A 15,507-nucleotide genomic window follows, 5' to 3' on the forward strand; every position below is an offset into this window, starting at 1 on the left:
ACTGTCTTAAACCTGATTCAGGGAAATAAATTTGCTTTATGCACCTTTTTCTTGGCCTGGAACAGCTTATCTTTAAGAATTTAAGAGAGCATTATACTGTAGTAATTTGGAATAGTTGAAACAATGTTTTCTACTTCTGTGATAGTGAATGTCAACGTGAAACACATGCAAGTATAAAGATGGTGAGATAACACAGTGAGAGAGCACAAAATAAGGTTCAACTCAATTGAAAATTCTCCATCCAAAACCCACTTTAATAATACAAATAATTGAATTAAACATGCAGAAAGCTTGTCGTTTAAAACAAATGTCACTGAAGTTTTTACAGTCAATGGCTACTGTTTTTCTGTATTTCCTTACTACAACAACTTTGTTAAATTGGTGGAAATAATAAACATAACACAAATATTTTGTCTAATTGCCTGCTATACTGAGGTTTTGATGTACTGTTTGTTATTTCAATTGCTTTTCTGGTCATGACAGGTAAGCTTACATCCACTCTTCAAAAATAAATTCATGTGTACCTAACAGGTCAAGCTGAATAATCGGATTTAGTTTTTTGAAAGTTAATTTACACTTTTGTGGTACTTAAAAGCCTTTATTAGTGTTCATATTTTAGAACGCTGCTTGTTGTCAGCATTCATAATATTGTTGCATCTTTTGCCATTGTTTGTATTCATTTAATCTAAGTAATTTATTTTTCTTTTCAGGCAAAACTACTCTAGCTGATTGTCTTATATCTAGCAATGGAATAATCTCTAGCCGCTTGGCAGGAAAGGTAGAGTTACACTGTCATTTTTAACAAAATTCTGGTGTATGCATGCTGGGATTGTAAATCTGTGATGATTAAGAAAAGTCCAATTCTAGTCTTGGTAAACCTTGTTTTCCTGCAGTCACAGTCTTTGACAGTGGATAAGAAACTGTGGAGATAATTCTGCAGACTCATCACCTGTTCTTTTGTTTTTATACTCAGCTGAGATATCTAGACAGTAGAGAAGATGAGCAGATCCGAGGAATAACAATGAAATCTAGTGCAATTTCACTGCACTTTGTGAAAGGTAAGTTTTTTGTGCTGGCAAGTGTGAATACATATTTTTGTTAGTTCTTCTCGTCTCCTTGTTATTGTTGTTGTGAACTTTTTGTGTGCAGCTTTTATTTTTGTATTTCCCTCTTTTGTGGTTTTTTTTTTTTGTGTTTTGGCCATTTAGGAGTTTGTGGGTTCTGCAGAGACTTAGGCATGCATTCAACAGTCAGCCAAGATATTTGAGTTCCATCTCAGGATTAGCAAAAACGTCTTCAATCCTATCTCTGAATGGAGGCTGTAAAAGTAGTTAACTTTGTCTTTTTATTTTAAATCTAAGTACTTAAATTTTAATCTTAAATCTTGAATTAATGGCACTTAAAGGCAAGAACTTCTTTCAAAAAACCAAGTTTAGTACAGTCTTTACTACTGTGCCAAGATGCCTGCTACACTGTGCTGTAAAGGTTTTTTGTAGTGGAGTTTGTGTCATGACAGTTACAAATAATAGCTGAAGCAGAATAACTGGGTGGCTGAAATAAATATTTTTTGAAAACTGTTCTGAAATATTAATTTATTGTTTGATCCTAGGTGATCAGGAGTATCTCATAAATTTAATAGACTCCCCAGGGCACGTGGATTTTTCTTCAGAAGTATCTACTGCTGTCCGACTCTGTGATGGTTGCATCATAGTGGTGGATGCTGTTGAAGGAGTCTGTCCACAGGTGAAATAAAGTGTATTAAACAGAGAAAGAGGGTAGGGAAGACAGAGTAAGTGAAGTCTAAAGTGTGTTATGTGGAAATGAAAGATGAGGTGTTTAAGAAGTTTTGTGAAACTTTTAATAAATGGCAGTGCACTTGAGGTATGAAAGTAGTTGTGCTTGAAAAACTGAACAGTGCTGGTGAGTGGGTGTAATGATGCAGGGTTGAAACTGAGTATGCAATTTTGCAGGTAATGGAATATTTGTGTAGAGAATTCTTTAAAGAAGTAATTTCATGTATTTACATGAACTTCTAGGGTTTTGAAAGTGAAAAAATACACAAAATAAAACTGAGATAGCCATGAAAAAGGAACACAGTTTTCTAAATAGTTGGGTTTTTTTGTTATTGTGGGTGTTTTTGCCATGAAGTTCTGCCATTCTGCAGAATTCTTCAGTAACTAGCACTGTACACCATGGGAGTCAGGTTTTTGGTTTGAGTGTCAACCTGTCCTTTACTATATGTTTATTAAATTTTAGGATTATATTTTCTTTTTTAATATGCTATCTTTTTCTGTGGTATCAAGCCTTCTGTAATGGATATTTTTTAAAACTATTTCCTTCTTAGACTCAAGCAGTCCTGCGACAAGCATGGCTGGAAAATATACGTCCAGTGTTGGTGATTAACAAAATCGATCGCTTGATTGTGGAGCTGAAGCTCACCCCTCAGGAAGCATACTTGCACCTTAAGAATATCTTAGAACAGGTATTCAGGCCTTAGTGCCATGTTCACACAGCAGATTTTGTTGCACTGTAACATTTAGTCTAATTTTAAACACTGGGATACATCTTCTTTCAGTAGGTTTTGAGGTTCGTTCAGAAAGCCTGTGATGGAGAAAAAGAGTGTTAAATGCCTCTTGACAGGTCATCAGGAAGAGTCTTCATTTTTAGAAATAATATGCTGAATGTTGTCTTCTTCCTGTTAAATTGCTTAAATTTTTTTGGAGGTAGATGAATTATCTCTTTGGAGTGCTCCTGATATTGATTGGTTTATGTAGGAATAAAGTTGATTCATCTTTTAGGTTTTAATTTAAGTTGCCCTCAAACTTTTTCCCCCAGAGTTTACTTTTAAGCACTTCCCTACCTGGCTTCCCTTTTCCCTCTGTTGTTTGTTTGTTGCCAGTAACAAGTTTCTGTTTCACCATTCCTTGTTCTGAGGGGCCAAGTGTGTTACTCATGATCCTCATTATCTGATTCAGTTCTGGTGTGGTGGACTTTCACTTGAAAACTCCGTGGTGTTTATGTCTCATATGGTGTTAGTGTCATAAACTCCTGTTGTCTTCAGATGTGCAGAATTAGATACACTATGTCTGTGTTTGAAATTGCCAAATGAATCATAGGCAATGCTATGTTGTTAACAGAACTTCTCTCTTTATGTTTTGGAGGGTGGGGAATTGCATTTTAGTTGCAAGGGTTGTGAAAGAGTGCATGAATCTGAGGATGTTTTCACGTATCCTTCTTAGATCAATGCAGTCACTGGAACACTCTTTACCTCCAAAGTGTTAGAAGAAAGAGCTGAGAAAGAAACAGAAAGTGAAAGCGTTTCAGACACTGCTCCAGGAGATCAAATTTATGACTGGAGTACTGGATTGGAAGATACTGATGATTCACATCTGTATTTTTCACCAGAACATGGGAATGTGGTGTTCGCCAGTGCAATTGATGGCTGGGGTTTTGGGTAAGTCTGGGATTTCATTTTTTTTTTTTTTAAATTGATTACTGCAGTTGCTCCATATTTGTAAAAGTGTTTTTTAGATTTTTCTGTGATATGCAACTGTATATATACCAATTCTAATAGATTAACACTGAACAGCTGAAAGTACTACCAGCATTGTCTCTGTGTCAGGGACCTCTGCTTTACTTAGACAGCAGTTGCTGGGCCCACTGTGGTGTCCAGCCTAGCCTGGCAAACTTATTATTTTATCAACTGCTGGCATTTGATAGACTGTCATAGACAAGGCCAAAAACTGCAGCAGTGCAGGAGCTCTTTCTCAAGTAAGTTTGGGAGGGCAGCAGGTGTGTGGAGGTTGCACATGTTCTGATTGCTGGCCACCAGGTGGAGTCGTTGTCTGCGTCTTGAAAATAGAATTGGGGAGATCCACTCAATAATACAGCGAAGGTCTTGAATATTGCAGAACCTTTAGAAAAATCTTCTCTGTGACATTTAAGTCAAACTCTTAAATAAGGTGTCATGTGTAGTTTGTTTAACACAAACATTTCTTGTCACTTCAGAGGAAAGGAAAATAAAATCAGCTATTTTAGTTTAATTATCCGTCATGAGTAATAATAATTTATTAAAAAAAAAATCAGAGAAGTGTGCAAAGAAGTTGAAAACAAGTCTTCCAATTCTGCCATGTTCTTTAGTCTGCAAGAGATCTTTTGTTTCTGATACCTTTGTTTTACACATTAACATATCTCACGTTAAGTTCGCCATTCCCATGTGGTACCTACAGTTACTTTTCTGTTTATGGTGCTCAGGGAAACACTATTTTAGTATCTGTAGGCTTTAGCTTTCCTGACTCGTAACTTTCCATTGAAATTTCATGCAGAAAATGGATTATGGTAGTAAACTGTTGTTACACAGAGTATTTGGGCTGCAGTTGCTAAGCACTTGTTTTAGTAGAGCTGTCTGCTGTTTTTCTCCTGGATGGATAACGAATGCACAGTTTGCAGCTTATTTTTATTTTGTATGATAAAACTGATAAAAGCTGATAAAACCTGTGCAAGGGCATACATGAAAGCAAAAAGCTAAGTTTTGGTTTTGGGAAGTTCAAACCTGGCCTGTGTTTTGCATTAGTATTCCAAGTATGATACCAGGGAATGTTAAACATGAAGAAAAATGATTCTTAAAGGAAGTGGTACAGTGGATACATTGTTACAATAAGTAGAATTATAAGCTCGAAAGCAATTTAGAAGCTATTTCTTTGGATCAAGCTAGTTGATATTTGCAAGTAAATGATCAACTATTAAGATTTTATAGGTTACAGAACTACATTCTGATATAATCACGTGGTCATAAACACCCTATGATCGCCTTTGTAATGAGAAAGCACATATGTTGTTCTTAAATGGTAGGTGAAAATAATGGTTATTTTTGTAAAAGTGAGACTTAGGTAGCAATTTTCCTTTCATCATTTCCTTTTTCCTGATAATTTCTCTGCATATAGAATTAAATTTCATACAAATGTGTCTGAAAATTGAGTTCTTTGTCTAGCTCAGATTTCAGCAGAAACTTTCTGTTGTATGTTGTATGGTGTATGTTGGTACTGATATTTCTGCAGAGTAGGATGTGTGATAGGTGATTAATGCTCCATGCAAGGGTAGTCTGAAGTGGAATGAGAACTGGTCTTTAGTTGTTTCTCTGTATTTGCTATGTCGCTGCCACTTGAAATGTTTGTCAAGTGCCTTGAGCCTTACTTGCAGAGTTTCTGTAAGGCTGAAATCTAAATATTTGTGGTCATTTAGCTTCAAGTGGGAGGAAGAAATGGGCTAGATATGACTTGTCCTCATTTTTGTGATTGGTATAATCATATATTAAAAAAGATTGATAGGCCTTCTGTTTATTCTTTGCCAGCACTAAACTGATTTAGGATGAACTTAAAAATCATACAATGCTTTTTATTGAATATGGAACAAAAAACTGTGTTTGCTTAAATTCTCCAAATTTACACCCTCTTCTGCTTTATATATCTTAAGACACTTTTAAGATTGCATTAATTGAACTATTCATGTACAAAATTATATCTCAGCCAAAAATATTTGTGCATCTAAGGTAAGTGGTGTTACTCTTCTGCTGCTGGATCTGCATCAAACTGTTCCCAGATTACACATTAGAAGATTCTGTTGATCTTGTTTCTATCCAGTAAACTGTGCCTACAGCTTAGACAAATGACAGGACTCCAATCTGCTGGAATTCTTATTTGTACCAATCCTAATTCTCAATTTCTCCCTCACATCCTGAAGTGGTTTTAATGTATTTGTTGAAGGTGGGTGAAAATTGTTGGTTTTCTGATACTGTTGTGTTTCTTACAGTGAACTGGCAGACCCTGGCTCTTATAAATTATATAATGGAGGGGGGGAAAAAAAGAACACTTTTCTTAATTAGTTTCAAGAGGTACTTGTGGGCTGGCAGCAGTACAGTGTGGTGAAATATGGATCAGTGGAGCATTTTCTTAATCATGGAAAGCCTTGACTGCTGTTACATGGTTGTGGGTTCTTTTCCTGAAGGTATTATGACTTAGCATAGCGTAAAAAATTTAGTTATTGGGCAGTGCCAGCCTCATCAAATGTAGTAGGTGCATGTGTTATAATCTCATAATCCTCAGGTCAAAGTGCTCTAAATGTCTATGCAGGAGCTGCTGGCACACAAATCTTGAATGTTCTCCCTGTATTGAGAGTTTAGGGTAATTTCTGGAAAAGAAATCTGTTCAGGCTTAGTTGAGAACTCACCGCTCATGTCTTGCTGACATGGGAAGGTCTTTTTTTTAGGTGCGTAGAAACTTAAGAATTCTGGATTTCAAAGAAAAGATTATCAAATATCATTATTCTTTAAGTAGGATTATTGCAATTATAAATGTGTATTTTTTTTCTGTGTGCACAGGGAGCAAATATTCTGGTCACAGACTATATTTAAATGTGTTGTGGGACATCTTTCATAGAATTAGTGTGAGAGTCACCACTTAAGTATTTATAACTTTTCTATTATGCTTTTGAGTTTTTGCTGAGGGAATAGTACACAAATGTTTATTTCAAATAAACAAGTACAGCCTTGAAGCTTACTTGAAGCAAAACAAAGCCATTCAAATACTGCTTATGTTTTTGACCTGTTAGGACTAAATATTTTTGCAGGTGTAAATGTTAAACAATGCGAACTAAACTGAGAACAATTGGAGAAGTGGGAGTAAAAGAAGGATGTGAGATTTTTGTGTGATTTTCATGCAAGCTGTGTGTGTGTTGTTTAGGCTGATAAGAACATGTAAACAGCATTGCACTTCTGTCAAGGTATATTTTGTTTCCTTTCAGCATTGAGCATTTTGCCAAACTGTACAGCCAAAAGATTGGAATCAAGCCTGCAGTACTTCTGAAGACTTTATGGGGAGATTATTATCTCAATACAAAAGCAAAGAAGATAATGAAAGGTGATCAGGTAGGGAAGTTGTCAAAAATATTACCTGATTCTTACTTTGGGGCTTGTTTTTATTTTTTCCTTCTATTCCCCATCGTGTGTTGTGAAAATTTGCCTCAGTACCTGTTCACTCAGTATCACTGGAGGTATAGAGTCACTAGGATAGCCTTGCATCAACCCTTGGAGCAGAGGACATTCCAAAATTGACCATTCAAATGCTACATGCAGGAAATCTCATCTCTTAGGGAGTTTCCTTATTATTATTTAATCATGATTTTTTTGGTGTTTATTTCAATCCTGGGTGAGGATTAATAGTTATAAATAGTTGTATAAGTAGTTATAAAAAGGGGGATAGCTGGCTCAAGGTTAGTTATGTGCCATATTTATCAGGTACTTTTTCTAAAATTGGAACCCTTGTCCTCTACTTCTAAATTTTGTGGTTTTGTGCCTTATACCATTCTTATAAGACAGATTGCTGAAATAGTCATCTTGTTTGGAAACTGTCCTGATTTTGAATAAAGGTTTTATGTGCTGCTTAGGAAAAGTGCAGTCTTAAGCCTATTGTAAAGTGAGGAATTGCTGGTAATGAACTGTATGTTTGTCTTCTACCAGTCAAAAGGAAAAAAACCTTTGTTTGTGCAGTTGGTGCTGGACAACATATGGAGTCTGTATGAAGCTGTTATGAAAAGGTGAGAAGATTTATAAAGTTTTCATGATGTCTCTTTCCATGTGCTGTGGTGATGCTTTTTCTTATATACTCACAAATTATAGGTATTTGTTACATACTGCTGCTGTAGTTTTTATCTATTTATTATTTTCCTCACAGGGACAAAGAAAAAATAGAAAAGATAGTCACCTCTTTGGGATTGAAAATTGGTCCACGGGAGTCACGGCATGCAGACCCTAAAGTTCATCTTAATGCCATTTGTAGCCAGTGGCTGCCAATATCTGATGCAGTCCTCTGTATCCTTAAGAAAGATACTGGTTTTGGTTTTATTGGCAGTTCTCAGACTTCAGAGGGTGCTCACGTATTTCAATGTGTGATTTGGTATGATATGTTCCCTTTTTTATGTCTGTGCCTATGGTGTCTGCTTGTCTGTTTTCTTGCTTGTAACCTTACAAGTTATGTATCTGTAGTTATTCTTACATTTCTATCAACTTTGTGCTTTTGCATGCATGCTGTTTTTAGGAAACTAAATTATTAAACTGGAGGTAATAAAACAATACACTTTGATTATATAGTTTTCCTGAAGAAGAAACCAATATCCTGTTTATAACAGTATCATAGGTCTTTTGTCCATGAGGTTCTGTAAATGTCTGGTGTTATGTTTTTGGCATACAATTTCTTAATCCAAAATCAGCCTTTGTTGTTTTTCTGCTATGCTCATAATTTATAATATAATATGTATTCAGTAAGGAAATATAGATATGTATCCTTAGCAATGTGTTTTAGCCATGGTGTGTAATAAAGTTCCCAGTCCTCTTGACATCACGGCAGAGAGAGTGGAGAAGCTGATGTGTGTTGGAGCTAGAACATTTGATTCTTTGCCACCAGAAACTCAGGAACTGAAAAGTGGTAAGTGTTCTCCCATTAACACAAAGGTCACTTTTGTCTTGGTGGTTTTGTTTGTTTCTGGGTCTTAAGATGTGGAGTAATCTCTACTTAAATTTATATTTATTTTACTTGTAATGTCTTTTTTGATGTTTGTCACTGGCATGTCATAGTCTAATTTGATAAGATTATATTTACATATTTTTCTTCAATCCCATATATTCATGGTTTTTAACAACTCAAGCTGCAGGTAATGTAAAGTCTTAAGACTTTAAAGCTGGGATTTTACAAGGATATGAGGTTAATCTTTGGTTTTAGTTATAATAGTAGAATTGAAAATGTAATTGAGAATTGAATATTTTACTAACTTTTATATTAAAATCATTAATTTTTAGCCAGTAGTGGTTTGAATTTGGTTTTAATTTTTGCAAGTGTACTGATTAGCTTTTGGCAATTGGATATTAATTGTAGAACAATATTTTGAGGAGAACATCAAGAAATCTAAGAGGATGAGATGTCAATTAAAGATGAGAAGTGAATGTATTTGGTATTTGCAGGACTCCCTCCTTTAGTTTGAAAGGAGGGAGAGTACTTTGAGGTACTGAATAGATAGTTCAGTCTTAACCATAAGCTGCTCTCTGGCTTTCATTCTAATCTAAATCAGCTGGTAAACTCAGCTTTAAATATCAAAGCAATACCTTTAGTTGGAGTAAATGTAGTTTGTTATCAAGCATTGTCTTTTTGCAATTGTGCTCATTTTATTGTGAAACACACTTGAAGATACAGGCAGTGTTATCAAATGATTAGGCCAGAGTTATTTTCTACTTTTTCCTGTTAATTTGTCTTTAGTGTATTACCCATTGAAATAGAAAATGAGCAGTAATGCCTATAAAATTAATGTAAAACCATAATTTGTCCATACTTTGGGGGAAAAATGTGAAAATATCTTCCTTTTGTGTTTCTTCAGCTTTCATGAAATGCAGTAGTGAAGAAACAGCCCCAGTTATTGTCTTTGTTTCCAAAATGTTTCCTGTTGACTCAAAAGCATTACCACAGAATAAACCAAGGTAAGAAAATGTAACATTTAACTCTCTGATCTACATTAGATACTTGTAGGAAAACAGTTCATGTTGAAAGTGTGGATAAGTTGTTTTAGAGCTGAGAAAATAATTAATGGATTCTTGAGATTCAATAAAGTTTTTCCCTCAAGTAAAGACTTTCTGAATGAGTTTAAAAGACGATTTTTGAAAGTCACATTATTTTTAGAAGATACAACAAATCTATACTGTAGATATAACAAATAGTACTGTTGTCCAAATATACCATCTTAATGCTGTTTCAGGATGTTTGTGGAAATGACTGAGTTGTAATACTTCCTTAGTTTTTCAGTGAGGTTGTGTTGGCATGACCATAAACAGCTTGTGTTGAACCAAGAAACACCTCCCATCAAATTGGGCATAATAGCTCAATGATCATCCAGTCCATTGCAAGTGCAAAATAAAATGGGTTAATTAAAGTAGTCCAAACCTTGACTAACTCTTTTCAGTGCCCTGAAAGGCACTAATGCACTTCAAAAGGTTTTCTTCTGGGAGGTTTGGGAGACTGTTTTGTTACAGCTTTTTATTGCTTAATAACCATATTATATTCTTTGAGGAGTAAGTCCTTCTTGATTTCATCTCCCTGGGACACTTAAATGTACTACTTTTAGCTGAAGCCATCTGGGTTTTTTTCACAAGAAATGTACTTTTTTGAGGAGTTTATAAGAATGAGGTTCATCTTAACCTTTCATCCTTCTAAGCCTCTGGAGCATTTTCCATAGGCAACTTTTGTATTGTTGTTTTTCTAGGACTGTCACTCTACAGTGAAGTAATACAGAAAATATAAATTTTTCTGATGAATTGGACTGATTGTGACTGTTTAATTGTTGTGCAAAAAAAATGGTGCTTCTACAGTAGTAATATTTGAAAACTTTACTTCTATCTTATGTTTTTCACACACTTCTTAGATTTAATTTAGTTTTTTCTTGCTGAGCTTGCCTACAAGTCTTCCACCAAAAATCTTTCTTGCCCTGAGTTCAGGGAAAAGATGCATTGCACTTCTGGATTGAGCAGACACTAGATGGTGCAGTTTTGCTTTGAGTATCTGAAACACGAGTCCTTCTCAGGTCCTGGTGTGGCACAGCAGCGCCATTCCTGCTTTGTCTCCTCTCCTGAATATGTACTTTAGTTATCAGAGAAGAGTACACTGAGACCATCCTTTTCTGGCTGTTCTGTCACTAATAATGACTTGGGTTTTTATTTGTTGGGAGTATTGCGAGTCTTTGAGGTCATGAGAATGTAACATAGGGGCAAAGGTGGCTTTTACATACACCAGGCGCTGAAATTTTGAAGATTTTTACTTCTCTTTCTCCCTATTTATTCAGTACATTGAAAATTGTAGTGTCTTGTGTGAAAAGTATTTCTTACTGGGCTTCATATTAACTTATTCTATTAGTTACTAGTTGGCTCATGTTAAAATGAAATCACCTGAGTGTTTTCCTTTGAGATAACCAGTCATTAGCAGTACCATGTGATTTTGAAGATTAGGTAGTATTAATGATTTTGTTTTCAGGTGACAGTTGGATTCCATTATTTAAAAAATAGGAGTATAGCTAAATGTGTATTTCTCAATATTTTATTTGTTAAGATTCTACAGATTAGCAGTTCTGGAAGAAATTGGAAAAGGGGGTTATTTCTAAAGAATCAAAGGTATCTCCATGAAGCAAAATCTAAGTGTTTTAAAGTCACAGCACTGTGTAGATGTGGTTCCTGAGCACACTCTGTGCTATTTATGATTACACAGTGAAGATTGTACATAACAGAACTGAATGATGGTTGAGTGGAGCAAGAGAGATCCAGTATTTAAACTGGCATTCCTTGAGGGTGCTCCATAAGAATGTCTGAACATAGGGAGGAACAAAGAATGTCTCCACTATATCTGTTACCAGTGGTGTCATGTTTACCTATTAAAGAATATTAAAGAACATGTTATATGTTTCATTTACATATTTATTTTGAGGAGACATAACTATTCCTGTGTATCTTGATATTTGACTGCTGGACTGATTTGCATTCCTTGGGGGTGGGGGAGGGATTAATTTAAGAGTGTAAAAAATCTGAGAGCTTTCTCAAGATTTTGTTTTTTGCAAGACTTGTACTTTTCTAAGGTTTTTGTAACGTTCTTAGAAGATGCAAGTTGTCTTTGCAACAGTCTTTTATAGTTAGCCTTATTTCTGCCATCTGTTTATAATAAGATGGGAAAAGGAAAAAGCTCTTCTAAGTCCAGGGTGTACAGTAAATGATAACAAAGGATGGATTTTTAATTAAAACAACCTCCTTTGAGACTGCTGTTGGCAACTAATATCTCCTAGAAGGTGACCTTAAAATTAATAGATTCTACATTAAAATTTTGCTTCTACTGGTGAAATAGCAAAGTTTTTCAGCTGTTACTATGCTAGAATACATGGGAAAATAATTTGTTTTCAAGTTGGCAGCTTAGATTTATCTTTCTTTGGAAAGAACTGAAAACTGAATTTTTGTATGGTACCAGTATGTCCTGAGTTTTTATCAGGTTTTCTGATACGAAGAATTATGCAAATATGTTTTGTCTTCCAGTTTCTTCTTTCTGAACTTCTGAAATTACTTCCTAATTCCAACTGAATCAAAGGTGTAAACTGATGGTTGAGTGGAGTGGACTAACAAATTAGGACTCCTTCACTTTAGATGTTAAAATATCTAAACCCCAAACCTGTAGGAAATAGGGTCATATTGGCTTCTCTTGGAGCTGCTGGCTTTGTGTTTTTTGGTTGTTTGTGTTACTTAGTGATAAGTATTGTTGTGTGTAGAATTAGCTGTTCATTCAGCATGTACTATTTCTTTCTCTCATTTCTACTGGTGTTTTACATTGAACTGCAGCCTAACACAGAATATTAGAGTGTAGGTGTAGAAATAAAAGGTGAACTTGGCATTTTGGTGCAGGGTCTAAATGTTCCAGTTTCCTTTTCCCAAGGTTCAGAATTCTGTCTTTATCTAACCCCGTGTAAAAGAGAAATATTTAGTAGTTAGTTGCAACTGCTTTCGAGTGTTGCTAGGTGTATTTAATGTAAAATGCTAAGAAAATATAAGTTTTGTATAAGATGTTATGATGAAAGCATCTATTAATTTTGTAGAACTTTATGTATAAATGTCACAGTGAAGTGGTGCCATGTCAGCAGTAGGAAGCAAACCTTTTATGTTACTTCAAGTCCATCTTACAGTTCTGCTGAATAATGTAAATAGAGTGCACTGAAGAAATTCCATTTCTGCTTTCCAGTGGTAATAAAGAAAATCTATTGAACAGATAAGCTGGTGTACTAAAATTATATTTCATTACTGCACTGGGGGATATAAAACCTATAATACCTGTACCATTTTCCTCCAGATAATATGAAAGGTTCTTTCTCAGTCAGCTTGAAATCAGGACTGTTTTTTTCTTAGGTGTCACCAGGAAACAGACACTTTCCCATGCAATTCTGCATGAAATTATGATGATAGTTGTTTCTTTATGCTACAGCTTAATTGAGTGTCTTAAACCAACAGACTGTAGTGTACTTCTTTGCTTTCTAATGTTTCCTAAAAACTGTATTGGAAAAAAAAACCCCTTTGATTTTCGCCAGACCTTCAACTGAAACATCATTACATTGTCTTGATCCTAATGAGAACATTTATAAAACTCCAAGCTCTGTAAGGAGTTACCATCTTCTTGCAAGTAAATTAACTTATATGTTTAAAGGCAATACGACCTGCAGTGACTTCAGTGTGATCTGAACCCATCAGCTTCTGTTTTCAGTAATAATTTGTTCAAAATAGTAGTTTGTGCATTAGAAATGAGTCATCTGAATAGGCTGTCAGATTTGCAGGTTAACATTTGCATTTGGCACACAGTTATATAATTGATAGACTAATATATGCTTTTCAAAAATTAAAACCTCTATTATGGTTATCATGAAAAAGATTTCAATGTGACAGTACACAGCTGAATCCAGCTAAGACCTTTGGAATTGGTCCAAGGAAGAAACATGTAGTAATGGCTGAAATTTGGATCCCTGGATGTAATTTAGTTTGTGTAATGGTAGGATTAAGAGAGAAAAGCTTGTAACATTGCGGAAGAGTTTTGCTTCAAGTTTATTCTTTTTTTTATTACACATTTGGCATGTGAAATAAATCAAAGGTCCATATATCAGTCTAGAGTGTTTTTAAAGGCAGGGTATGACAGCTTGGTATTGATATCTTATTCCATTACATATCTCAGAATGAATGAAAGCTGCTATGTAATATAATACAAAAGAGTTATTGAGTGTTCCCTGTTGCAGGAGCTCTGAAACATTGTTGTATGAAATTTTATGTAAATTCTGATTTGGATAATTTTCAGTTGTTCCTTTGTTGTTGGCACATTTATTTCTACAGCACTTCCCGTTGCAACAGAAATAATAGTAAATGGTCTTGGTAGAGCTACATTAGTTCGTGAATGGAAATAGTTCCATAGACATTAAGTAGTGTAATACAGAAAGTAACGAGCTTCAGAAGGATTAGCAAGACCACTGGACATGGGCTGTGCTGAAGTGGAGCAAATAAACTGCACTTGACAGAGCTGTCCTTAGGGATGCTGCTGACAGAATTCTTTGAGTGCCAGATGAGTGGAACAGCAGCCAATGATTTCACTGGAACTTAGTTCTGAAGAGCAGAGCCATGAAGAGTAATCTGGAGGATTCTCTTTAAATTACTTGGATTTAAAGGTGTTATCAGAAGTTACCCCCTTCACACCTTGTGAAGTCAAGTCACGTGTCCATGAGCTCACAGAATTTAAACTGATAAAAAAGTATTGTCAGCACTTCAGGAAAGTTATCCATGGCATGGGAGATGCATCACAGACACTTGTTGGCAGTACTATTAATCTTTTGGAAATCAGTTGATGTTCTGACTGTGGTGTTTCCTTTTAAAGTGGTCTGAAGGTTAAAAAACATAACACTTTAATAATCATCAGAGGCAAATTTATCTGGGGGGTTTGTTTTGATGATTCACTCTGAATTTTTGAACTGTTTTGGATTGAAGTCTCTCTTTGATAATGTGAAGGAGTAGAAAAGCTATCATATTCAGAGGATTGATTGCATGAAGTTTAGTTGTCATTCAGTTTGCACTAAAGGCTTTATCCTGGGGGAATGTGGGAATCATAGAAGTAGCTGGCAGTGCTTGCTTACATTACCTGAGAACTGGTGGATTTGATCAACAATCTACTAAACGTTGGTAGTATGTATGTTATACACTTTCCCACATGATTATTTCCATAGGTTTTCTGTACCATGTGTTTGAGGTTAAGATGAGTTAGTAATATGTGGTCACCCATCTGTGTCAGCTCTGTTACTTGTGCCAGCTCCCCGTGTCTGGAGGCAGGGAATCTCTTCTTTCTCTTTCTGCTCCTGAATTTTCATTTGCTGTTTTTTGTGGGACTGCATGTTCTCATTTTTTTCCTGACAGTATTAAGAGGCTGTAGATCCTTTCTTGTGGAGTGACAAAAGAGGAAGAGAAGAAAAAGAAGAGACAGTCTTTCTCTTGGTCCGAGCAGCATTTGTTGAAAATTGATTTTGCCTCTGATTGGTTTTGCCAACTGGAGAAATTGAATAAATCAGGGTATAATTTAAAACTGGTTTTGTTGCAGATCCAGTGCCTTATGTGCATTAATCTTGTTCTGTGTTCTGCCTGAGTGTGTTACAACTCTATATAAGGATTTATTTGACAACATTATCTTTTTTTAGTTTCTAATGATACTATCGGGAGTGACTAATTTTGTAGAAACTGATGCTGACAGAAACCAGGATGGAAGTTTAGGTTGTACCTACTAGCTAAAGTCCCACCTACACTCAATCTGCTTTTTTATCAAGTTGAGCATATAAGTGACTGTGTTTATACGCACTGCAACTTACACCAGTGCATTCTAAATTTTAAGGTACCATTAATATTTGCAGTTGGGGCTATCTGAC

At 35.4% G+C, this 15,507-nt stretch overlaps 1 protein-coding gene across 2 annotated transcripts in view; it reads left to right on the forward strand.

Annotated features, from left to right (window-relative positions):
* Positions 1-15,507, forward strand: part of EFL1 (elongation factor like GTPase 1) — a 68,437-nt gene that overhangs the window by 726 nt on the left and 52,204 nt on the right. For both annotated transcript variants that reach the window (XM_050309921.1, XM_050309920.1), the window contains 10 exons: positions 711-778; positions 974-1,058; positions 1,610-1,743; positions 2,345-2,482; positions 3,240-3,454; positions 6,799-6,922; positions 7,514-7,590; positions 7,728-7,864; positions 8,355-8,477; positions 9,421-9,520. In XM_050309921.1, the coding sequence (XP_050165878.1) occupies positions 711-778; positions 974-1,058; positions 1,610-1,743; positions 2,345-2,482; positions 3,240-3,454; positions 6,799-6,922; positions 7,514-7,590; positions 7,728-7,864; positions 8,355-8,477; positions 9,421-9,520 (1,201 nt within the window). The remainder of the gene's footprint in view (positions 1-710; positions 779-973; positions 1,059-1,609; positions 1,744-2,344; positions 2,483-3,239; positions 3,455-6,798; positions 6,923-7,513; positions 7,591-7,727; positions 7,865-8,354; positions 8,478-9,420; positions 9,521-15,507) is intronic.

The sequence above is a fragment of the Myiozetetes cayanensis genome, unplaced genomic scaffold (genome assembly GCF_022539395.1).
Source record: "Myiozetetes cayanensis isolate MyiCay16 unplaced genomic scaffold, myiCay2020 scf14, whole genome shotgun sequence".
Classification (NCBI taxonomy): domain Eukaryota; kingdom Metazoa; phylum Chordata; class Aves; order Passeriformes; family Tyrannidae; genus Myiozetetes; species Myiozetetes cayanensis.